Raw genomic sequence first — 25,906 nt, 5'->3', positions numbered from 1 at the left:
GCATTCAGAATTGGTCTTCTGCATAACTTGGTTGGAAAGTGGTTGCTGGTGCCTTTATCAGGTCAAACCAGTCTGGCCATTCTTTACCATTAGCAACGTTATACCAGACCGGAGTAGAGTCGTTGCTTCTTCACATCGAAAGGAGGCAACTGAGGTCGTTTGGGCAAGTGATGCGGATGCCCCCTGGTCATCTCCCTAGGGAGATCTTCCAGCCACGTCTAACAGGGAGGAGGTGCTGAGCAAAACTGAGGACACACTGGCGGGATGATATTTCCAAACTGGGTTGGGAAAGCTACAGGAAGTTAGAGGACCTGGCTGAGGATAGGGAATTGTGGGATAAGCTGATCTTTAACTAGCCATTCTCTGTATTCTATAGAAATGGTTGTGCCTGAACATCATGATAGGTCAGCAGTTTGTGGAAAAACTCAAAACTTAAAAACTGCTATGTGGTTGTCTTAGATGTTGGACAGGCATAACTAATGTAGTGGCCAGTGAGTATGGTGCATCCTGAAAGTATTCACAGTACTTCAGTTTTCCACATTTTGTTACAGCCTTATTCCAAAATGATGTAAATAAAATTTTCCCCTCAAACTTCTACTCACAACATCCCATAATGACAACATGAAAAGTTTTTTTTTTTAATTTTGCAAATTTATTAAAATAAAAAACTCAGAACTCACATGTACATATGTATTCACACCCTTTGCTCAATACTTTATTGATGTACCTTTGGCAGCAATTACAGTCTCAAGTCTTATTGAATATGATGCCAAAAACTTGGCGAACCTATCTTTGGGCACTTTTGCCCATTCTTCTTTGTAGCACCTTGAATGCTTCATCAGGTTGGATGGGGAGCGTCGGTGCACAGCCATTTTCAGATCTCTCCAGAGATGTTCAATCAGATTCAGGTCTGGACTCTGGCTGAGCCACTCAAGGACATTCACAGAGTTGTCCTGAAGCCACTCCTTTGATATCTTGGCTGTGTGTTTAGGGGCATTGCTGAAAGATGAAGTGTCGCCCCAGTCTGAGGTCAAGAGCGCTCTGGAGCAGGTTTTCATCCAGGATGTCTCTGTACATTGCTGCATTTGTCTTTCCCTCAATCCTGACTAGTCTCCCAGTTCCTGCTGCCAAAAAACATCCCCACAGCATGATGCTGCCACCACGCTTCACTATAGGGATGGTGCCTGGTTTCCTCCAAACATGACGCCTGGCATTCACACCAAAGAGTTCAATCTTTGTCTCATCAGACCAGAAAATTTTGTTTCTCGTGGTCTGAGAGTCCTTCAGGTGCCTTTTGGCAAACTCCAGGTGGGCTGCCATGTGCCTTTTACTAAGGAGTGGCTTCTGTCTGGACACTCTACCATACAGGCCTGATTGGTGGATTGCTGCAGAGATGGTTGTCCTTCTGGAAGGTTCTCCTCTCTCCACAGAGGAATGGTGGATCTCTGACAGAGTGACCATCAGGTTCTAGATCACCTTCCTGACTAAGGCCCTTCTCCCTGATCAATTTAGATGGGTGGTCAGCTCTACAAAGAGTCCTGGTAGATCTGAACCTCTTCCATTTTTGGCTGATGACGGCCACTGTGCTCCCTGGGACCTTCACAGCAGCAGAAATGCTTTGTACCCTTCTCATAATTTGTGTCTTGAGACAATCCTGACTCGGATGTCTACACATAATTCCTTCCACTTCATGCTTGGTTTGTGCTCTGACATGTACTGTCAACTGTGGGACCTTATATGTAGACCGGTGTGTCCCTGTCAGGTTCTGCCCCGGCCTGGGGTTTATGTCTGGGTTCATCCCCTGTCCATATCCAGGTTTTCTCTGATTCTAATGTTTTATTTTTCATATGATTATAGTTTAGTCATTTAAGCCTTAGTTTGGTTGTTTTTTTTTTTCTTTTCTTCATGTTATGGTATTGTGGTTTTATTTCTCATTTATCTTTTCTGTTTTGTTATCTGGTTATGTTCCTGCTGTCAGTGGTCTTCTCTGTTAGGGTTTATCTTTTCTTTTGTCATTTATTGCATTAATTGTTTTCTGTAGTCTTTGGTTTTGTTTTCGGTTCATCATTTATTTTCTGTTTAACATTTAGTTTGATTTACTATTTTATTATCGTGGTTTGTTATAACATTTATATACTTCAGCCATGTTCTGTTCTAGTTTTGGTTATAGTCTTTTTATTGTTCTTGTTCTCTTTTTAGGTCTGTCATTGGATTTCCTAGTTTGCCCCTTTGTTGTTCACATTTCCTTTGGTTGGCCCATGAGCATGTTATATTTTCACCATTGGTTCTTTCTGTCGCTGACTCTTCTTGCTTTTGATCTGCTTTGTTTTTCACTTACTCACTCTCTTGCCTCTCTTCCCGCTTCTTTGCTTCAGCAGACCACACCTCCTTCCAGAACCTTTGCAAACACCTGTATCTTGTTCCACTAATTACATCACTTGTTATTTAAGCCCTTCACTTTCCTCACTGAGGTGCCAGTTTGTTGTCTTTTGCAAGCCTCGTTCCAGCCTTTTGTTATTGCTCTGATTGCCTTGCCATTTGTTTTGGACCTAGTTTTGTTGTTTCTGGATCCCGCTGCTGTCATAGCCGTACTCTGAATTACCTCAGCTTGTTTTTGATTACATCTCAGTTTCACGCCTGTTTGTACCTCTGCCCATTTGCCTGACATTCTGTGTACCATACCCCTGCAACATTTAAGATAAAGCCTTTTATTACTCCAACATCTGTGTCCCAGAGTCCTGCATTTGCGTCCAGCCACATTGTGCCTGCTGCCCTGACAGTGCCTTTCCAAATCATGTCCAATCAACTGACTTTACCCCAGGTAGACTCCAATTAAGCTGTAGAAACATCTCAAGGATGATCAGTGGAAACAGGATGCATCCCAGCTCAATTTTGAGCTTCATAGCAAAGCTTGTGAATAATTATGTATGTGACCGCGGGACCTTCGTGGCCGGGACGGCAGTGGGATCGAACCCATGCGGCTTGCACTAAAGACCATTCCTCTACCAGGTCAGCCAAAGGGGAATTCCCCGTTAGCCAAGCTAGCGGGAACGTCTTTTCAATCAGGACCCGGGACCTTCATCCCGCTACGTATCTCCCCACCATTTTTGACTTCGTCCCTAAGTCACAGGTGCATTTAAGCATGTTCTGTGACTACCCACATCCTGTTCGTGACACCAGATTGTGACCGCAGGACCTTCTTGGGCGGGATGGCGGTGGGATCGAACCCATGCGGCTCGCACTAAAGACCATTCCTCTACCAGGTCAGCCAAAGGGGAATTCCCCGTTAGCCAAGTTAGCGGGAACGTCTTTTCAATCAGGACCCGGGACCTTCATCCCGCTACATGTACATACATGTGATTTCTTAGGTTGTTTTTTATTTTTAATAAATTTGCAGATATCTCATAAAAACGGTTTTTCACATTGTCATTATGGGGTATTGTGTGCAGAATTTACAGGACACACACACATAAAAAAGAATTTCATCCATTTTGCAATAAAACATAAAATGTGTTATAAGTGACGGCGGGCTATAAATACTTTCTGGATGCACTGTATATGAAGACTTCCTGTAAATTAACTGCTTGTTTCATCCTCTTTCTTTTAGCTGGAATTGAGAATCCAGCCTTCATGATGGACACAGACGCCATACAGATCCCACCCTGGCTAGCAGAATCCGAACTGGACAGCAGCACAGTGGCGCCTTCACAGAGGGCCCAACTCAGGTTGCCATGGACACCTACCAACCTCCGACATCTGGCTCCACTTCGCATCAGCACCCGCTCCACCGACTCCTTCTTGCAGGCCAACGTGTCTCACACACAGCAGACGTACAACAAAGATCTGCCTCCGCCACCGACGACACCGCCACCACCACCGCCACCACCTCCTCGAGGAGACAATACCTATATGTAACATAACATTCCTGCCCCCCTGACAGCATCCTCCCACACTTCATCTCCCTCTAACCTGGCTGCCAAAAACATAGAACTTCCATCTATTCTTCCAACATTCACCTGGCAATGTTTTCTGTTTCCCAGTATACTGTTTAATCTGTCCCACATTTCCAGACAAAACATTTACCATCACATAACCTTTGTGCTTTTGAGACGGCTTCACTTCCTGCTTTAACGTTTGACTGAGGAAATGAGATTCTCTATGTGATACAGCACGTTATGTATTAGCATGCTGAACCTGATTCACAGTGATCCACTAAATCCAGACGAGTGTTTTGCCCCTAAATGTGACCCATCCATCTTCAAGCACAGTCTAGGAATGTGTGAATTTTGTTTATATATATATCCACACACAATTAATTCATGGCACTTATTTAGCATGATATGAAGGATAGAAGGACTATAAAATCAGTTGTAGCACTATAGTCTGAATAGCTTTTTGGAATCTTATTTGTGTGAGAACCTTTTTAAACTTGAAGGATGTGAACATTAGTTGAATGCTAAAGAAGTATTTATTCACAAATAAAGTATGGTATTGTATGATGAAGTTTGTCTGTTTACAGGGTCATTGAAAATGCTTTCAACTGATATTCATAAAATGTGGTGTGGGGCACATTACATTTGGTGTAGGGTCAGATCAAGGGGTATATTCTGGACATTTATTGCAAACAATGTCAGCAAAAGATTATTTTTGTCATGAATCAGTGTGCAGTTAAAGCAAGACATCGATTCAGTTTGTTGATTCAGGGGGCGGGTCAGTTGGATTTAAAGAATAAATTAGCTTTTTAACAATCCTAATCATGTACAAACATTGTTAGCAATCAAGCGTCTTGGTGCTGCAATCACCTTTGTCAACTGCTTCATTTGCAAGAAGTCATTTTTTGAAAACTTTCAACTGATTTTCATGAAACTTGGTGAAAGGGCAGGACGTGAGCAGTGGTGGGCACAGATAAGAAAAAAAAATTGATAAACTTTGATAAAGTTAAATGATAAACCACCGAAAAATGTAGTGGAAGTTACAGATAACCGATAAATTCCAGTACTGTCTCCGGTACACTTGCAACTACTAACAAGCTGACTGAGTTTAACACCACGATCGCTTCTGAAAGCAGCAAAGGTGACCACAGACCCAAACAATGAGTCAGCACTTCTGTCTTTGAGCATCCTGCCCCCTGCTGGAAGCTCCAGTTTACTACATGGCTTCCAGCACAAACGCAGCTGAGAGGAGCTACAAAGCTCAACTCTCAATCACAATGCTGCCGTCAGGCTGAGGTCTTGGAAAATAAAGCAGTGCTGACTTATGGTTTGGTGTAAATAAAATGAATACTGATAGAATAACTCCATTAATGTCAATTCTGTCATTTGTGCAAAGTTAAGATATAACATATATATTTTAATGTTGAATAATGCACTAATTCTGAAGTTTTGTAACACAGACAGACATTCTGGGTAAAATGTGCCTCTGCTAACACTGATTGGTTATGTAAACCAACACGTTAATGTGAGGTGTGTCATGTGTTGGTGTTGACAGATAAATGTGCTTTTGTAAAATATGCCATTTTTTACTTGTAAAAAAAAGGCATTTTCAAAAAACACAAAACAAAAACAAAGACAAGTTGTAATTAGATAACCGTCTGATATAACCGGTGTCAAAATAAATAGAACACTGCCATGATCTACTGGTGCCAGTGCAAGTTTTGGCCCTTTTTCAGTTGATTTTTCATTGGTGAGAGAATTTTTTGGATCACACCGAGTTTCAGGTTAATCACACGCCCTGCATCGTTTAGTATACATGGAGTAACGAGCTGCGCTTAACATCTCCCGACCACCTCTCGCACTGTGCCTGTGCAAATACTGCAGACCTGTCTTGTAATGTTTTTTTTGTTGTTTTTTAAACTTTGATGTCTCTCATCGAGTTTTTGTAAATTAAGTTTGGAAAAAAAAAGCTTCTGTTTACGTTTTGCTTCTGGAAACACGAGTCCGATGTGTAGTTTTTGAACGTACGTGTGTGAGAACATAAATCGGGCGCTCTGAACTTTTACAGCGTGCGGTTCTGTGGTAGAGTTTGAGCTGGAACTGAGTACAGTGATTGAAAGCATCAGCCCAGCTTCAGTTTGAATACTGCCATGAACACTACTGGCCAGTAGATGGCAGTACAGACCTGCCAAAACAGAATTCCAGATAATCTGTATCTGCTGTTACTGTTACGTTTAAGATGCGTGGAATTTAATAAACGCAAACACAATAACGTCTATAAACACAGAGAATATATTCACAAGAGTTTTAGGAACTAGAGTTTAATGTTGTTATCCGTGGAGCCTGATCAAAGTGTCTCAAATGCATTTTTCATGTTGTGAACGTACTGAGATTATCCTATACCCATAATGCACTTCGACACAGCATGTCCACACTAAAACATTAAAAATTAGCGCATTAATTTAAAACTAAACCATATATCTGATATTTTCACTTTATAAAACTTCAGACATGACGTTAATTTAAATAACTTGTCTGAAATTAGTTTGGTTAAAATTCAAACCATAAATTAAAAATGTATGCCTCTGGATGACTTGGGTGATATTGGTGTCGTATCAGTATGGGGTTAAAAATGACCAGTTCTCTTTTGCCTGCAGAGGATAGAGCGTCTTCTTCTAGAAGCAGCTCTCCTCTTTTTGCAGAGGGTAGAACTACACATCTGCTACAGTACATTTACAGGTAGGTGTTCAACTGATTTTAAATTTTCTAAGAGTTTGTAGCTGTTCAGCTTTGTTTACCATGTTAATGGTCTAAAAATTATTGGACAAAAATGTATTGGAAGGTAAGTGGTCCGATAATGGTTTTCAAAGTTATCTGAAAAGATAATCCGATAATGAAAACATTATCTTCGATAATTATCGATTATCGGATCATCGGAACTGTGCCCACCACTGGACACGAGGCAAGAAATCATGGTCAAAAAATGGTGTAGATGAAATCAAGCACACAGCTAAATTCATACAAAATCCTTTCTAAGGAGGTATGACAGTGTTGCAACATTTGTTGTGACCTTCTGTGAAGGGTCAGTGATACTTCAACATCAGTGGATCAAGTGCAATAAAGGAGACCATGATGAAAAATAATACAAGAACAATTTTTGTCCTCTGACCTTTTCTGAGACTGAGAACTTGAAGAAGTACCTACAGAACCTGGGACAGACTGCTCCGTGGGGAGTTGTAGACTTATGCAAGGTCAGGGGGCAGGTCAGTTGGATTTAAAGGATAAAATCACTCCACAGTCTCTAGGGACAAGTCCCGGTCTGATGGACCTCAGGGCCTCAGTATAGGACTTACTGTCATCTTCAGAGTCAAATGAATTGCAAAAAATTACCCCTTAATATTCCACAACACTGTTTCAAAAATGAAATTATATTACATTGCACTGAAGTAGTAAAAAAAAAAAAAAAAAAAAAAAAAATTGTTAGGTCACTCTAAGATTTTCATTATAAATAGTCCAGTTCTGCTGTTTCCAGGTACTTTGTTATATAGTCCAAGATGATTTTTTCATTTTCAGAATCCTTGAGGTAGAAATGAGATCCATCAAACTTTCTGATGGTGAAATCTCCTGATGAGATGTCTTTCCAAGCTGTTGATAAAATGGACAACATTAATCACAATAAAACAGACCATGAATCAATTTTCTTCACCTGATTACACAGAGTACTGTTCTTATCACTATTAATATATCATTTTCCGGTTTTAATCCAGTTATAGTATAATCAAAAAAAAAAAAATCAACTGCAAGATCGGATTTTAAGGTACTGTTATTAGTTAATAAGATTGTTCATGGACTTAAACCTCCCTATCTGGCTGACCTGGTAAGCCCTTATGTACCAGCTCGGGCCCTGCGTTCTCAGGGTGCAGGACTTTTATGTGTTCCCAGGGTGAAAAAAAAAGTCTGCCGGTCACAGAGCCTTCTACTGTGCCCCAGCTCTGTGGAACAAGCTCCCGGCACACATACGACTGGATACTGTGGAGACTTTTAAATCACGTTTAAAGACTCATTTGTTTTCCTTGTTTTATCATTAGTGTTATGTGTTTTTATTCTTGTATTCTTTTATGGTTTTGTCTTTTTATTGTGTTTTGAAATTTTTTATTCAGTTTTTTCTGTTTTTATTATGTTGTGTGAAGCACCTTAAGACGATCTCACCGTGAATTGCTCTATATAAATTAATAAATTTGAATTTGGATCTGAACTTCCATTTATGGATGATGGAGGCCACTGTGCTCATTGGGACCTTCAAAGCAGCAGAAATCTGTAACCTTTCCCAGATTTGTGCCTCGAGACAACCCTGTCTCGGAGGTCTACAGACAATTCCTTTGACTTCATGCTTGGTTTGTGCTCTGACATGCACTGTCAACTGTGGGACCTTATATGTAGACAGATGTGTGCCTTTCCAAATCATTTCCAATCAAATGAATTTACCCCAGGTGGACTCCAATTAAGCTGTAGAAACGTCTCATGGATGATAAGTGGAAACTGGATGCACCTGAGCTCAATTCTGAGCTTCATGACAAAGGCTGTGAATACTTATGTACATTTGAGTTATTTTTTTTTTTTTTTGGTAAAAAAAAAAAAAAAACTATAAAAAAAAAAAACATTTTCACATTGTCATTATGTGTGTAGAATTTTGAAGGGAAAAATTAATTTCATCCACTCTGGAATAAGGCTGTAACATAACAAAATGTGGAAAAAAGTGAAGCGCTGTGAATAATTTCCGAATGCACCATATGCATTTTTATTTTGATAATATTAATGTGAAATGTATATGTTACGTTTACATTCTTTTGTTATGAATTATATTTTGCTGCAACCTGTTGTCCAAAACACTCATGTTTTAATTTCACTGATGCACTTTTATGACTTTTGTAGCAGGTTAGACTGGGTTTCTAAGAAAGCAGTGATGACAGCACTGACCTTCTAAATCATGAGGAATGTCATCCTTTCCATCAAAACATGTGATTGGGCATGAAAGGAATGGACGTTGTGGTTTGTTATACCTGCAGGAATGCAAAGGCAGCAGATGTAATCACTATAAATACTGATCATGTGTTACAAATTTTAAAAAGTGCCACTCCACCAGTAGTTCTCCACAACATGCAGGTCGGCCTTCAGGGCAGGAAGGAAAAGCTTCAGCACGTCAGGATTGGCCAGCAGCTCAGGTGGTGTGCCTCCTACTGAAATCATCCACTTCAGAAAATCTTCATCCGATAACATGCTTCTCTTTGGGGTTTTGATGCGCATCTCAGACTAAAAGACCAAAGGTGACAGCATACGAATGTTGCACCAATAATAAAAACTATGCCAACCTGTGAGCTTACATTTGTGTTGTCAGGAACATATATATTTTTGCACAAGTGTGTGTATACAATGCCTGTAAAAGTTATTTATTCTGTTGAGCTTTTACGTTTTATTGTTTCTTTTTATTATAAGTTAGTTATACGAGAGTATATTGATTTAAAACTGATAATCTTTAGGCTCAAATTATTATATTTTATCTTATGAAAAGCTACTTCTAACTGGACTTTGACCTTGAAAGTTTTTTCCAAGGTAAAAATTTGTGGAATTGAAAAATCGTGTTGATGGAGGTTTGAGCTCTACGAGCGCCGTTCTCTAGTTATTCAATTAACTGAACTCCAAGTTTAATAGTGGACTTATTTTGACACTGAGATTAACATAATTTTTCAAACTAGCGCAAAAAGAAGTTTAATTTCTTGACTTTGAGTTGAGGTCATAAAATAATAAAAATGTAAACTCCAAAAAGGGAGTGAGTACAATTTGGAGACACAATACTATGCATTTGCCTGTATTAAAGCATTTATATGTGTATAACTACATATGTATGCATAGTTTTAAAATAATAACAATAATTGTTAAAATAACAACAACAATAATAAAAAGCTAAATAAAATTAGAGCTCTTGGTGAAAATTTTATTGTAAATCAATTCATGGTAAATGTCCACCAGGTGGCAATATTTATCCATTTCAAGAACCTTGAGTACAGGCCACTGTGCAACATGACAAACCTGCTGCTTAATGAAGTACATACATTGTATATACATAAATACATATGAAATTACACGCAACCCTGAAAAGACAGTTTCATATGTTGATGGAGAGATTACATTTCTTACTTTTTTTTGTTAAATAATGAACGATATCACAATGACTCTTCTACCACCTCATTAGTAATTTCTGAAACTATCCCACTCATGCAAGTTTGCAGCTTGAACATAGGTTAAGTGGAGAACATTTTACCCCGTGTCATATTATTTTAAAGGAAATGCTCTGAAATTTCAAGTGGTATGTAGCTTTTAAAAGACTTTGATGTCAAGTGTTGACTCACATAAGGTGCAGAAGCACCAGACAGAAACATGTGAACTGGTTCCAGCTTATGGATTATCTTCATAGCATCTGCCACAGCAAAACTGGTGAAGGCACCAAAACTATGACACATAGATATGCCAAGTTATAACATCCTACATGACAAGTTGCATGCAGCGGAATAAAAAAGTGAACATGTATGATGTTGTTTTACATCCAGTAACTGATGAAAGGGAAACTGTCTAATGTGGAGATACTTCATCATTGATCCAAGTGACTTCTTCACTGACAGGACTGTCTGTTTGTGATCAACTTATCTCAAAAAGTGCTAAATAGATTTCATTGAATTTTTGTGTGGGAGAAGATCTTGGTTCAGGGGCATTCAGACATTCATGTAGACATTCAGAGAGTTTGGAGTAGGATCCGTATGTCACATGCTGTCAAAGTGTTAAGAGTTCCACACTCTACGTATTCAATAAACAAATTAAAGGAGTTATATTGCACTAATTATATTTTTATCTACCATTTAAGGGTACACATGGTTGAGATTTTATTGTTCTCCTCAAAGTCCCAGAGTTCTACGACTTCACACAGAAATTATCCAGCTACAAGCACAGTTTCTGGCTGTGACAGCTCGTTGTAGACTTCTGTGACTTACGTTAGAGGTTTGTATCTCGACTCCTGCTGACTTTGGGGTATGCTTCATGAACCGGCAAATCAGAATCCTGATCATAGGAGCGTAATGATACATTGTGAATCGTGATAATCGTATTGTGAACCCTGTACCAAATAGCTTTTAAAGCAAGTATTGTGATACCATGTAAACTCAACCACTGCATGGAAGAAACAAATATACAAATAGGAAAACAGATAACATCAAGGATTACAATTTACACATCAGAATAATTTGTTTCTTTAAAACATTCACCACAGATTACTTTCTACAAAATTTGAAACAATATAATTATCGTATTTTCTGGATTATGAATTGCATTTTTTTTTTAATAGTTTGGGAGGTCCTGCAACTGGTGTGACTTACAGTGAGGAAAATAAGTATTTGAACACCCTGTGATTTTGCAAGTTCTCCCACTTAAAAATCATGGAGGCGTCTGAAATTTTCATCTTAGGTGCATGTCCACTGTGAGACATAATAAAAAAAAAAAAAAAAAAAATCTGGAAATCACAACGTATGATTTTTTTTAAATAATTTATTTGTATGTTACTGCTGCAAATAAGTATTTGAACACCTGTGAAAATCAATGTTAATATTTGGTACAGTAGCCTTTGTTTGCAATTACAGAGGTCAAATGTTTCCTGTAGTTTTTCACCAGGTTTGCACACACTGCAGCAGGGATTTTGGTCCACGCCTCCATACAGATCTTCTCTAGATCTTTCAGGTTTGGAGTTTCAGCTCCCTCCAAAGATTTTCTATTGAGTTCAGGTCTGGAGACTGGCCAGACCACTCCAGGACCTTGAAATGCTTCTTATGGAGCCCCTCCTAAGTTGCCCTGGCTGTGTGTTTGGGGTCTTTGTCATGCTGGAAGACCCAGCCATGACCCATCCTCAATGCTCTTACTGAGGGAAGGAGGTTGTTTGCCAAAATCTCGCAATACATGACCCCATCCATCCTCCCTTCAATACGGTGCAGTTGTCCTGCCCCCTTTGCAGAAGAGCACCCCCAGAGTATGATGTTTCCACCCCCATGCTTCACGGTTGGGATGGTTTTCTTGGGGTTGTTCTCATCCTCTAAACATGATAAGTGGAGTTGATTCCAAAAAGCTCTATTCTGGTCTCATCTGACCACATGACCTTCTCCCATGCCTCCTCTGGATCATCCAGATGGTCACCGGTGAACTTTAAACGGTCCTGGACATGTGCTGGCTTGAGCAGGGGGGATTTTAAACCATGCAGGATTTTAAACCATGATAGCATCATGTGTTACTAATTTAATCTTTGTGACTGTGGTCCCAGCTCTCTTCAGTTCATTGACCAGGTCCTCCTGTGTAGTTATGAGCTTTCTCAAAATCATCCTTACCCCAAAAAATGAGATCTTGCATGGAATCCCAGACTGAGGGACATTGACAGTCATCTTGTGTTTCTTCCACTTTCTAATAAATAATCATAACAGTTGTTGTCTTCTACCAAGCTGCTTGCCTGTTGTCCTGTAGTCCATCCCAGCCTTGTGCAGGTCTACAGTTTTGTCCCTGGTGTCCTTAGACAGATCTTTGGTCTTGGCTATGGTGGACAGGTTGGAGTGTGATTGATTGAGTGTGTAAACAGGTGTCTTTTATACAGATAAGTTCAAACAGGTGCAATTAATACAGGTAAAGAGTGCAGAATAAGAGGGCTTCTTAAAGAAAAATTAACAGGTCTGTGTGAGCCAGAATTCTTTCTGGTTGGTAGGTGTTCAAATACATATTTGCAGCAGTAACATAGAGTAGTGTTCAGAATAATAGTAGTGCTATTTGATTAAAAAGATTAATCCAGTGTTTTGAGTATATTTCTTATTGTTACATGGGAAACAAGGTACCAGCAGATTCAGTAGATTCTTTAGATTCATGTCATAGGTATTAAAGGCATTGCGCTGCGGTGGTTTGAATCATATTTGTCTAATAGATTACAGTTTGTTCATGTAAATGGGGAATCTTCTTCACAGACTAAAGTTAATTATGGAGTTCCACAAGGTTCTGTGCTAGGACCAATTTTATTCACTTTATACATGCTTCCCTTGGGCAGTATTATTAGACGGTATTGCTTAAATTTTCATTGTTACGCAGATGATACCCAGCTTTATCTATCCATGAAGCCAGAGGATACACACCAATTAGCTAAACTGCAGGATTGTCTTACAGACATAAAGACATGGATGACCTCTAATTTCCTGCTTTTAAACTCAGATAAAACTGAAGTTATTGTACTTGGCCCCACAAATCTTAGAAGCATGGTATCTAACCAGATCGTTACTCTGGATGGCATTTCCCTGATCTCTAGTAATACTGTGAGAAATCTTGGAGTTATTTTTGATCAGGATATGTCATTCAAAGCGCATATTAAACAAATATGTAGGACTGCCTTTTTGCATTTACGCAATATCTCTAAAATCAGAAAGGTCTTGTCTCAGAGTGATGCTGAAAAACTAATTCATGCATTTATTTCCTCTAGGCTGGACTATTGTAATTCATTATTATCAGGTTGTCCTAAAAGTTCCCTAAAAGGCCTTCAGTTGGTTCAGAATGCTGCAGCTAGAGTACTGACGGGGACTAGCAGGAGAGAGTATATCTCACCCGTGTTGGCCTCCCTTCATTGGCTTCCTGTTAATGCTAGAATAGAATTTAAAATTCTTCTTCTTACTTATAAGGTTTTGAATAATCAGGTCCCATCTTATCTTAGGGACCTCGTAGTACCATATTACCCCATTAGAGCGCTTCGCTCTCAGACTGCGGGCTTACTTGTAGTTCCTAGGGTTTGTAAGAGTAGAATGGGAGGCAGAGCCTTCAGCTTTCAGGCTCCTCTCCTGTGGAACCAGCTCCCAATTCAGATCAGGGAGACAGATACCCTCTCTACTTTTAAGATTAGGCTTAAAACTTTCCTTTTCGCTAAGGCTTATAGTTAGGGCTGGATCGGGTGACCCTGGACCATCCCTTGGTTATGTTGCTTTAGACGTAGACTGTGGGGGGGTTCCCATGATGCACTGTTTCTTTCTCTTTTTGCTCCGTATGCATCACTCTGCATTTAATCATTAGTGATCGATCTCTTTTTCCTGGTTCTTTCCCTCAGCCCCAACCAGTCTCAGCAGAAGACTGCCCCTCCCTGAGCCTGGTTCTGCTGGAGGTTTCTTCCTGTTAAAAGGGAGTTTTTCCTTCCCACTGTGGCCAAGTGCTTGCTCATAGGGGGTCGTTTTGACCGTTGGGGTTTTTCATAATTATTGTATGGCCTTGCCTTGCAATGTGGAGCGCCTTGGGGCAACTGTTTGTTGTGATTTGGCGCTATATAAGAAAAAAGTTGATTGATTGATTGATTCTCACAAATCCAACAAGACCAAGCATTCATGATGTGCACACTCTTAAGGCTATGAAATTGGGCTATTAGTAAAAAAAAAAAAAAAAAAAAGTAGAAAAGGGGGTGTTCACAATAATAGTAGCATCTGCTGTTGGCGCTACAAACTCAAAACTATTATGTTCAAACTGCTTTTTTTTTTAGCAATCCTGTGAATCACTAAACTAATATTTAGTTGTATAACCACAGTTTTTCATGATTTATTCACATATGCGAGGCATGGAGTCAACCAACTTGTGGTATCTTTCAGCTGTTATTCCACTCCAAGATTCTTTACATTCCACAATTCATTCACATTTCTTGGTTTTGCTTCAGAAACAGCTTTTTTGATGCCACCCCACAAGTTCTCAATTGGATTTAGGTCCGGGGATTGGGCAGGCCACTCCAAAACATTAATTTTGTTGGTTTGGAACCAAGATTTTGCTTGTTTACTAGTGTGCTTGGGGTCATTGTCTTGTTGAAACACCCATTTCAAGGGCATGTCCTCTTCGGCATAAGGCAACATGACCTCTTCAAGTATTTTGACATATACAAACTGATCCATGATACCTGGTATGCGATATATAGGCCCAACACCATAGTAGGAGAAACATGCCCATATCATGATGCTTGCACCACCATGCTTCACTGTCTTCACTGTGAACTGTGGCTTGAATTCAGAGTTTGGGGGTCATCTCACAAACTGTCTGTGGCCCTTGGACCCAAAAAGAACAATTTTACTCTCATCAGTCCACAAAATATTCCTCCATTTCTCTTTAGGCCAGTTGATGTGTTCTTTGGCAAATTGTAACTTCTTCTGCACATGTCTTTTATTTAACAGAGGGACTTTGCGGGGGAATCTTGCAAATAAATTAGCTTCACACAGGTGTCTTCTAACTGTCACAGCACTTACAGATAACTCCAGACTGTCTTTGATCATCCTGGAGCTGATCAACGGGTGAGCCTTTGCCATTCTGGTTATTCTTCTATCCATTTTGATGGTTGTTTTCCGTTTTCTTCTACGCATCTGTTTTTTTTTTTTTTTTTTTTGTCCATTTTAAAGCATTGGAGATCATTGTTGATGAACAGCCTATAATTTTTTGCACCTGCATATAAGTTTTCCCCTCTCCAATCAACTTTTTATTCAAACTACGCTGTTCTTCTGAACAATGTCTTGAACATCCAATTTTCCTCAGGCTATCAAAGAGAAAAGCATGTTGAACAGGTGCTGGCTTCATCATTAAATAGGGATCACTTGATTCACACCTGTTTGTTCCACAAAATTGACGAACTCACTGACTGAATGCCACACTACTATTATTGTGAACACCCTCTTTTGTACTTTTTTTTTTACTAACAGCCAAATTTCATAGCCTTAAGAGTGTGCATATCATGAATGCTTGGTCTTGTTGGATTTGTGAGAATCTACTGGTACCTTGTTTCCCATGTAACAATAAGAAATATACTCAAAACACTGGATTAATCTTTTTAGTCACATAGCACTACTATTATTCTGAACACTACTGTACAAATAAAGTATTTAAAAAAAAAAATCATACATTGTGATTTCTGTTTTTTGTTTTTTTTTTTTGATTATGTCTCACAGTGGACATACACCTAAGATGAAAATTTCAGATCCCTCCATGATTTCTAAGTGCGAGAACTTGCAAAATCTCAGGGTGTTCAAATACTTATTTTCCTCACTATATACACAAAAGTCACACTTTTGTTTCTAATAATAATTATTTTAAAAACTTTTTGTATAGGACTTTCTCAAGAAACCAAACAATAAACAAAAAAACTCCAATAATAAAAGAATAAATCGCAATAATAAAAGTACACTACAAAAATGCACAAAAAAATTTAAATTAAAAAAGATGCGACATATACTTGTTTTTTTTCTCTTCAAGATGTATCATGATACATATTGAATCACGACAGGCATAACACAATATGCACTGTATCATGAAGCTAGTGTATTGTTACAATCATTTCTTCTTGATCACCATTTTTGGTCAGTGGGTAGATGTGATAACAGCTACTATTACTCTATTTGTGGAGGTATGCATACGGTGCATCCAGAAAGTATTCACAGCACTTCACTTTTTCCATATTTTGTTATGTTACAGCCTTATTCCAAAATGGAGTAAATATTTTTTTTCCTTCAATGTTCTACTCACAACACCCCATAATGACAACATAAAAATGTTTTCTTTCGAAATGTTTGCTAATTTATTAAAAATAAAAAACTAAGAAATCACATGTACATAGTATGTACACTCTGGGTGCCCTTCTAGTTATCATACCTGTGGCCAAAAAGGGCAAATGGTTTCTCTTTCAGCACTGGTAACAACACGCCAATAACCTCATCCACAATCTGCTGCATGTCCTCAAAGAATGGCTCTTTGGCTCGACTCTCCCTGCCTGGAAGCTTGACAGCAAAAACTGCAAGTAGTGGGGAGGAACAGAAAAAAAAATTGCGGTAAATATTCCATTGCAGACAGAATCATAATGGTGTAAATGATCCATAAAGTGTTGTTGTGTTGTGTATTCTGTCTGTCACAGGGCCACATATAGACAAACAAACACATTCCCACCCGCACGCACACCTATGGACAATTTAAATTTCCCAATCCACCTAAAGAAGCTGTGCTGTTAAGGGGGTTTATCCTCAAAATTTCTCCTACAGTTCTGTAATGGTATTAGAAAATATAATATTAAATATGAATGGAATCACACAATGCAATCATGTCAAAATATAACTTTATTTATGGCAAGTCACACATATTGAAAACCAGTCTCCAGGTGATAATTTCATCTATTTTGAAGATTTGATCCTCATACCATAAATCACAAACGTATCCTGCACTAGTGAGGGGTATATACGTATATATGTGTGTGTGTGTGTGTGTTTGTGTGTAGAAAATTCAAATCAAACTTCAAACTTCCGTGTCTCCACAGAAATCTTGCAGCTTCCTCAAGGCTTCACCTTTAACAGGTCTTCTTGTCTTTGGTGTGGTCTTTTGCTTACAAAAGTCACACAATGTGAATTCAGCCATGTTGATATTCCCACTGCTAACTCTCCAAAATGGCACACCATTGAATTGGCTGCCGAGCCGACACACCAAAATGTAGTTGGCAAGTTTTGAGCACAGCCTGGAACAATCCTCAATCTTCTGCTGGTTATTCCTTCACGTATAATTCACACTATAACACACAGTCTAGACTGTGCTGCATGCTAGAAAACAACATTTCGCAGTTGAGATGCTCAGTGCAAAATTAGACCGCTCTCACATCACATCATCTGAGGCCAAGTCATTTTACTCTGTGATATTGCCCAGCATTGTGCTAAAAATATAGAAAGATACTAGAGCACTGCGCTCATCTCCGCCAACACTAATTTCCAATTCAACAAAATTTTACCTTGGAAAAATTTTTCAAGGTCAAAGTCCTGTTAGAAGTGGGTTTTCATGAGCTAAATTAGATGTGCTCAAATGTCAGGAGTATGTATTTAGTTCATGCACTTGACGTTTGTTGTGGTGTTGTCAGTTTTTAAAATTTTTTTTCAGTTTCTGATTTCTTTTTCAGATAATTTTCACAGAACATTGGTTATCTCTGCTATGCACAATTTGTGATTACTTTTTGGCACTTGGTTTCCGACTGATAACTGGTAGACAAACAGGCATAAAATTGGAACCTCCATCCAATTTTGGTGGTGTAGGTAAATCCATGACAGGAAAATGAGAGTGATTGAGGCACTTTTGATTGAGATATAATGCAAAATGTACACCAAATGGGCTTTTCAATATTAAAATCAAATGTCCACAAAATCCACAATCGGAATCAGGGACTTCATGTACAAAGTGTGCGTATGCACAAAAATGTAGCGTACATCTGTCTCCATGCTCATGCTTAGATGTATCAAAAGTGATATAACCGTGGAAATGTGTGATGCATCAAGCAAAAATCCTGGCTGGCGCACGCACGTTTCTACAGCTACTGTTCCACTGCCAACACGTAGAGGTGATGGTAGGAACCATTAATAGTGTCAAAACATGAAGTCAGAGTGATGTGCACATGAGAGACACGCTGATGAACATTTAACACACCCACATGTTTGCAATTGTATGGGTGGATATAAAAGCACGCGCAAAGTGATGCATAAAATGGCACTAACAACGGCTGCGTTAGCGTTGTTGGAGGACCTTGCAAATGGTGCAATCTGACGTGAGCATGTACTCAGTGAATGCAAGAATTTACTTGTAAATGACGATAATTGGCTCATAAATGGATTATGATTACCAAGGCCACTGTTACTGGAGCTGCATGCAGAACTGTGGCAAGCCCAGAGTGCACTATGGCAAGGAGCCAGTGGTCGTCTGTGCTCACACAGGACTGACAACGCTGGGGTTCCTGGCAACAATGGCATTCTAGCGGGAGCTGGCCGATGAGTCAGGAGTGTGCCAGTCAACCTTGGACTGAGTCATGCCAGCTGTTTGGAATGCAATCATCCGAATGTCATCCAGGTACATCACTGTCATGTTGGAATGTGATCACAGTCCAACATGAAAGTGCAATTTGCAAAGATCGAGAGCCGGTTTCCCTAATGTAATCGGAGCTATTGGCTGCACACATATTGTTAAAACGGTGCCATCACATGATGAACTTGTTTTTGTTAGGAAACAATTTCATTCCATCAATATTTCAACCATAAGTGATGCGCAAATGCATTGGGATTGAGAACAGGCTATAAGATGGCACAGTGTGCAATGGATGGCTGCGTGGGTAAAAAGTTTGTTTGTGTAACTGTCCCTAACAAAAACCAGCGCAGGCACATTTGACCATGTGAGCATTTAAATATGTTGGTTTTTATTATTATTATCATTACTTATTTTGTTTCTTGATGGTGAAACTACTAAGCCCCCGAATATCTGCCTGTGTGTCAATAAACGTGTGTTTAATGTTGTGAATGTCACACATTGTCAGCGGTGGCACTTCTCACCATTTTAACATCAGTGTGCGTGCACTGTCCTGAGCCCACAGTGTTTCGGCCTCACACACGCTCCAACAAACGCATTTACCATTTCATGTGTAGTCCGCGTGACAGAGGTCTGAAATAAATTATCCCTGCGTGTCTCCACGTCATTCCCAGCACACACTCTGGCTAATTTCTTCTCTGTGCTCATGTTGACTAACATGACAGTGTGGGAAATCCCAGCTCCAGGGCCTATTTACAGGGATTTGCATATTTAAATAGAGGCATGGAAAGGGAGGAGCTTGGTGTGTGTGCATGTGCACTCAATTCCATGTTTATTGGGATGTACAAACAGACCATGTGTAGATCCATGTCTAAGCACACTTTGATACATCTGAATATTTTTGTGCTTACACCAGTTTCTGGGTTTGGCGTACGCCATGTTTCAGTAGGAAATCCACGCAGTTTTTGTACATGAGGCCCCAGATTCGGATCAAACTTTGTTAGGTGATAGTGAGTGCCAGTCTGCACCTCACTTTCAAATATGAGAGTGACTGGGGCATGTTTGATTTTTCAATTTCAATTTATTTTCATTTATATAGCGCCAAATCACAACAGAGTTGCCTCAAAGCGCTTCACACAGGTAAGGTCTAACCTTACCAACCCTCACAGCAACAGTGGTAAGGAAAAACTCCCTCTGAGGAAGAAACCTCAAGCAGACCAGACTCAAAGGGGTGACCCTCTGCTTGGGCCAAATTAAGATATAATGTAAATCCATCCATCCATCCATCCATTTTCTTCCGCTTTATCCAGAGTCGGGTCGTGGGGGCAGCAGCTTAAGCAAAGCTGCCCAGACCTCCCGATCCACACACATCTCCCCCAGCCTCTCCGGGGGAACCCCAAGGCGTTCCCAAGCCAGCCGAGAGATGTAGTCCCTCCAGCGTGTCCTGGGTCTTCCCCGGGGCCTCCTCCCAATGGGACGTGCCCGGAACACCTCTCCAGCAAGGCGTCCAGGGGGCATCCAGAAAAGATGCCCGAGCCACCTCAACTGACTCTTTTCGATGTGGAGGAGCAGCGGCTCGACTCCGAGCTCCTCCCGAGTGACCGAGCTCCTCACCCTATCTCTAAGGGAGCGCCCAGCCTCCCTGCAGAGGAAACTCATCTCGGCTGCTTGTACTCGCGATCTCGTTCTTTCGGTCATGAGCCAAATCTCATGACCACAGGTGAGGATCGGAACGTAGATCGATCAGTAAATCGAGAGCTTTGCCCCCCTACTCACTCCCCTCGGGGCACCCTGTGGGGAGTGCTCAGGGAGTACGGGTCCGGGGTCCTTTGCTAAGGGCTATCCGGTCCCTGTACGACCGCAGCAGGAGCTTGGTTCGCATTGCCGGTAGTAAGTCAAACCTGTTTCCAGTGCACGTTGGCCTCCGCCAGGGCTGCCCTTTGTCACCGGTTCTGTTCATTATTTTTATGGACAGAATTTCTAGGCGCAGCCAGGGTGTAGAGGGGGTCTGGTTTGGGAACCACAGAATCTCGTCTCTGCTGTTTGCGGACGATGTGGTTCTGTTGGCTTCGTCAAATCAGGACCTTCAGCGTGCACTGGGGCGATTTGCAGCCGAGTGTGAAGCGTCTGGGATGAAAATCAGCACCTCCAAATCCGAGGCCATGGTTCTCGACTGGAAAAAGGTGCTTTGCCCTCTTCAGGTCGGTGGAGTGTCCTTGCCTCAAGTGGAGGAGTTTAAGTATCTCGGGGTCTTGTTCACGAGTGAGGGATATAATGTAAAATATACATTAAATAGGGGTTTCAATGTTAAATTTAAATGACCACAAAATCTGTAATCTGGATCAGATGCAGATCAAGCTTTGTTAGTCGAAAAAGGATACCATCCTGCATCACGCTCTCAAACATGAAAGAAATGTTATCTTTTTTGACAGAGTTATGAATTTGTGAAAATTCATTCAATGTTAAAGATAGGGATTTTTCCAGTTTTCCACAAATTTGACTTTGACCTTCAAAACTCAATCACTTCAGGATATGAATCTTCAGTAAAAATTTCTTAACAATATATGAAAAACTGTGGGCTCCAGGCTGTTCACAAACAAACAGACAAAAAAACCAAAACAAACAGGGGCTATAACATAAATTCCACCCAGCTTCGCTGACGAAGGTAAATATCTAAATTAATTAAACTTATTTTCAATTGAGATCATACCTCTGAATTATTTTTCCTTATATCTCTTGTATATGAATGTAAAAAAGTATTAAATATAATATTTTTCTAATTCTCTCTATTTCTACATTGAACATCATTATGTAACTTATTGAACTAACAATTTTAATTAAAAGCTTCTATTTTGAATGACCTCCAGCTTCTGTCTCCAATCACAGCCACAGAAGCCTCCTTTTGGAGTTTCCTAGTGTGTGTCTTGGTGGCTTTCCTCACCAGTCTTCTGACTTACCATACAGTACCGTGCAGTGTGCACACATTTGGGATTAAGTACCTAAAACACAGGCGTACCAATAATTCTGACCACGACTGCACTCCACATGAAATGTTTACGAGCGTCTGAGGAGAAGAATCATGACAGTTATTGGGTATCGTCACCTTCGATTGAGCTGCAGAGGACTTTGCCCCAGCGGGCGTAGTGTGTGGAACCTCCACCTGCCCAGGGAAAACAAATCAGCCTAGAAACAGCATCTGGCCTCCTCTGGAAACAGCTGATCACCTTTTCCATTCTGTTTCCACATAAACATACAAGCCTGAGCTACATTACCACTTTAGACACATTTCTGTCTAAAAAAAAAAAAAAGACCACACAATGGTTGTTTTATACATTACAATAAAACGGTTTATCTTTTAATACCTGTTTGTGACTGCTAGCTGCAACAACTTCTTCTTCCTCTTCTTCTTCTTCTGTGACTTTTATTGGCGGCTTGCAATCTCAGTGCACTACCGCCATCTACTGGTATGATGTGTGATCACTTTGGGATGTCAATGGACGACTAAACTAAGAAAGAAAAAAAAGAACAAAACAATACAAAGCAAACAAACAAAACTAAAGTCTCCTCGCAAGTTGAGTTATTTTCACAAAATCTATAACTGCTTTGGATGTGGACTGAGTATCAGGTAAACTAAGTAAGTGGCGTAATGAAACAGAGTTCTTCGGTACCCTCTTAAGTTCAACAACATTATTTCTGGAAAATAGAAGTTTTGTGGTCAAAACACAGAGACGTACAGCGACATCTACAGTATGGAGTGTGTATCTGCCAACATTTGCATGCAGTACTTTGCTTCAAGCCATATTTCGTGTCAATTGCAAATCTTATCAGTACCTGAATTACAGCCAAAGTGATCCCATATGCGTGTTATATCAAAATCGTACATGAGTGCTTCGAAAAATTTAGCATATATGGGAAGTGATGTTGTTGAATAAAGTTGGTATTTTCCGTTCTGACGGATTCCCCTCGACCGAGGAGTAGTTGTCAAGTTACCCTCAAAAGGTCGGGATTATGCCGAATTTATGTCACGTTCTCGACAAATTTAAAGCTTTAAAATTGTCTAGTGGGCGGAGCCCGCGAAATTATTTAGTGTGCTACTGCTGACGTTAGTATTGCTACAAATAATACTAATTATTAATAATATTAAACATGTATTTTGTATTTAAAAAAATATGGGCCTTGAAAATTTGTTAATTTGCTGGATATTTAATTGAGATGATGATGATGACCATCAAACTTTAATTTTTAAATTTTGTCCCACATTTAACTAGACAAGTATGCATCTTCTCAGTATTATCCTAACTAATTATTGCTTTATTTGTTAATCTATTCAATATTAATTAATTAATTATTCAGTCAGCAAAATGTCAGCAAAAAATTAGTGATCACAATTTCCCTGAATCACAGTTTTGCATTTAAAAAAATAGATATTTAATTGCTGAAGTAGTTATTCTTTTAACGCCCACCCCCATCTCAACCGGGCTTTTCAAATCTTTTATTCTGAAAGCATGTTGCTGATCTGCTGGTTGTCTATTCTTGCTAACTTGACAGTAGCGGGGCAGAGGGCGGTGTAAAATGCTGACTTCAGACCGGTTTTCTCGTTCGTAACAGGCGGCGGACGCCGAGGCGGTGAAACCCCACACGGTCATTTGATAAAAGAAGTATCGGACTATCGCCTTAAAACACAGGGACGACTTTTGTGTTATTAACAAGGTAAATATTGTTTATACGGTGCCTGTCATCGGCTAAGCTAATGTTAGCCGCGTTGGTAGCCGTAGCGGCGATACGTTTCAACTGCCACGAACACTTCCAGCTGTCATAACAGTGCCGTTCTACTTTCAGCGACTGTGACACGGAACGGGAGCCGGGATATCGTGATAAACTTTGAGCTATCAGCAGCTGTGCGGCAGGTGAGGGAGGACATCCGGACCAGTGGACCCCCGAGCGGCCAAGGTACCACCTCAGCGGGAAGTCGGAAGCGACGAGGCGGCCTGTCGAACTGCAGCTTCCGGGGAGAGCTGACCTCAGTGTGCCGGGTCATCCGGACAGAGACCTCATGAATGGAAATCGGAACAACAGGTGAGCAGCCAGGCTGAGCTGCATCGATCATCCTCAGGCTCTGTTCATCATCACAAGCTGCATACTGTATAAAACAGTGAATATTCAGTTGGATGTTGATAGTAATTTACGAATGCAAAACGACAACTTTGTCTTAATTTTCTCAGAAGCATAGATGCATTTGCTCTTCATTACCACCCCCAACTTTTATAACTTTGATCTTGTATGTTGCATCACTCCTTGTAATCAAGTCTTGTAATTGCTTCTCCTAAGAATGTATATTGGTGTAGGTGTGAGAAAGTAACATGCATAGAATGTTGAAGTCTTATACAGAAGTGAGGCCTGCACAGGCCCTGAGGCCCAGTTGGTTGATGTTTCTCCCTGGATACGATAAAGAGGATGAGCATCTACAATTCTTCCTACATGGGACGGCAGTGTTTTACAGGTTATGTCCCCTGCCAAGGCTTAAAACTGACTTTAGAATGACGTAAGAGGTTTTACTTTGTCATCTGGTGGTTAATAATCACATTATTCCCGTTGATCGGTTTGGGTATAGAGAGTCAGACTCGGAGAGTCAGAGTCAGGCATGCTGCTGTCGCACCCTGATCGGTCCCCCAACTTTTATTATGAAATAATGCTGACTTTATGTGGAAATGATTGTTGTACAAAAGCTTCAGAGATCTGTCGCTGAGATAGATGATGACTGGCATGCGGTTTTAAGCAGAAACGAGGCGATAATCGGTGAATCGATGCTGATGCTCTGAAATGACGCATTTGCAGTGAAGGCAGGGGGACCAATTAGAAAGGTGGGCCGTTCAGACTGCGACACCGGTACCCATTTGTGGCTGGGTGGACTGAGACAACAGTTGAAGTTAGTTGGCCAAGATAGACAGGTAGCCTGAAGCAAACACCTGGAATTTAACTTTGGTTTATGTAGATGGTAGTGTAACTCCTATTCCACAGAGCGACCTACCGTGTACATACTATAGAATGTCAAGGAACTCAGAATCAAGCTGTGATGAGAGGAAAAGAGTGTGATGGGATTTCAGAATAAAACTGCTGAGTTGAACTGAAGTAGTGTTTGAGTTAAACTGTAATTTTGTAAGAGTGAAAAGAAAGGAAGATGTTGAAAATGAAAAAGTTAGCACCCCATTGGTTATTTATTTATTTATTTTTTGCTTGATTAAATAATTTAATATCTGCACAGTTTACTGGCACAAAACCAACTGGGCTTCATAATTCACTTTTACACATTGAGGAGATTTTCGCCACTACTTTTTAATGGTCACTTCTATATGAAAGTGTGTGTCCAACTTAAACCAGTCTTGCATGTTTTTTTTTCTCTAAAGAAATGCCTTGATTATTCTTTGCCAGGTGCCAAATGCAGGTGACAATCCTGTCAGGTGTTCCTGAAGCCTGAGAGAGATGTGTGCTTTTCACACACTCTTGCCATGGTTACCAAAGCTATTCAATAATGTGCACTCTGTGTTAATTACCAATAAACTGAGCATTATGGGGGCTAAATCAGTTTGTTGCCTTCGGGGCAGCAAAAGTAAATTGAACAAATCTGTCTCAATGACTGAAGCTGAGCTGTGCGTTCTCCACCCACCGTATCACTTCTCACAACAAAAACTCATAAACCTGGAATTTTTAACACAAATTCATAATTTGAGGAATCTCTTGATATGTTCAATAAGCCTGCAACTGCTTGCTTTCATTGTGTATCTTTTTTTTTTTTTCAGACTTTGTTTAGTCCAAACGCAGGGGTTTTTGTAAGAAAATTTAGAAGGCGAGAGGGGGGGGCATGGTGTGGAGGTGGGGAAGTTTTTGAAAATTTGAGGTCAACTTAGACTTAGACAACTTTATTCATCCCACCAGGGGCAATTAGTTTCAGCAGCTTGGGTACTGGCACACAAAACACAATAACCACCCAATACAGAAAAACACATAGAAAATAAGTTAGCATAAAACAGAATAAAAATACCATGGGATACAGTGTCATCACAACCATCTAATATATA

General features: G+C 40.1%; 3 protein-coding genes across 8 annotated transcripts in view; 2 read left to right on the top strand and 1 right to left on the bottom strand.

Moving 5' to 3' along the window:
* LOC117501776 (sodium/hydrogen exchanger 3-like) overlaps positions 1-4,086 on the top strand; it is a 33,337-nt gene extending 29,251 nt beyond the window's left edge. For both annotated transcript variants that reach the window (XM_034160732.1, XM_034160733.1), the window contains exon 16: positions 3,608-4,086. In XM_034160732.1, the coding sequence (XP_034016623.1) occupies positions 3,608-3,915 (308 nt within the window). In that variant the 3' untranslated portion in view covers positions 3,916-4,086. The remainder of the gene's footprint in view (positions 1-3,607) is intronic.
* Positions 4,087-6,787: 2,701 nt separating this feature from the next.
* Positions 6,788-22,287, bottom strand: olah (oleoyl-ACP hydrolase). The gene is made up of 7 exons (XM_034161346.1): positions 22,193-22,287; positions 21,934-22,064; positions 16,659-16,797; positions 10,340-10,439; positions 9,073-9,242; positions 8,910-8,992; positions 6,788-7,577 (listed from the first exon to the last, which is right to left on the bottom strand). Exons 2-7 carry the CDS (start codon positions 22,061-22,063, stop codon positions 7,435-7,437), a joined length of 765 nt encoding a protein of 254 aa, XP_034017237.1. The 5' UTR covers position 22,064; positions 22,193-22,287; the 3' UTR covers positions 6,788-7,434.
* A 1,099-nt stretch (positions 22,288-23,386) lies between these two features.
* Positions 23,387-25,906, top strand: part of ago3b (argonaute RISC catalytic component 3b) — a 35,694-nt gene continuing 33,174 nt past the window's right edge. For 3 of the 5 annotated variants that reach the window (XM_034160126.1, XM_034160125.1, XM_034160127.1), the window contains exons 1-2: positions 23,387-23,540; positions 23,670-23,906. In XM_034160126.1, the coding sequence (XP_034016017.1) occupies positions 23,888-23,906 (19 nt within the window). In that variant the 5' untranslated portion in view covers positions 23,387-23,540; positions 23,670-23,887. Of the gene's footprint in view, positions 23,541-23,631; positions 23,907-25,906 lie in introns of those variants that run through there. The other 2 variants (XM_034160124.1, XM_034160123.1) reach the window with 2 other exon arrangements.

The sequence above is a fragment of the Thalassophryne amazonica genome, chromosome 20 (genome assembly GCF_902500255.1).
Source record: "Thalassophryne amazonica chromosome 20, fThaAma1.1, whole genome shotgun sequence".
NCBI classification, from domain to species: Eukaryota; Metazoa; Chordata; class Actinopteri; order Batrachoidiformes; family Batrachoididae; genus Thalassophryne; species Thalassophryne amazonica.
Note: the sequence above shows the minus strand (reverse complement) of the source record. Positions and strands in the feature narration are given on the sequence as shown.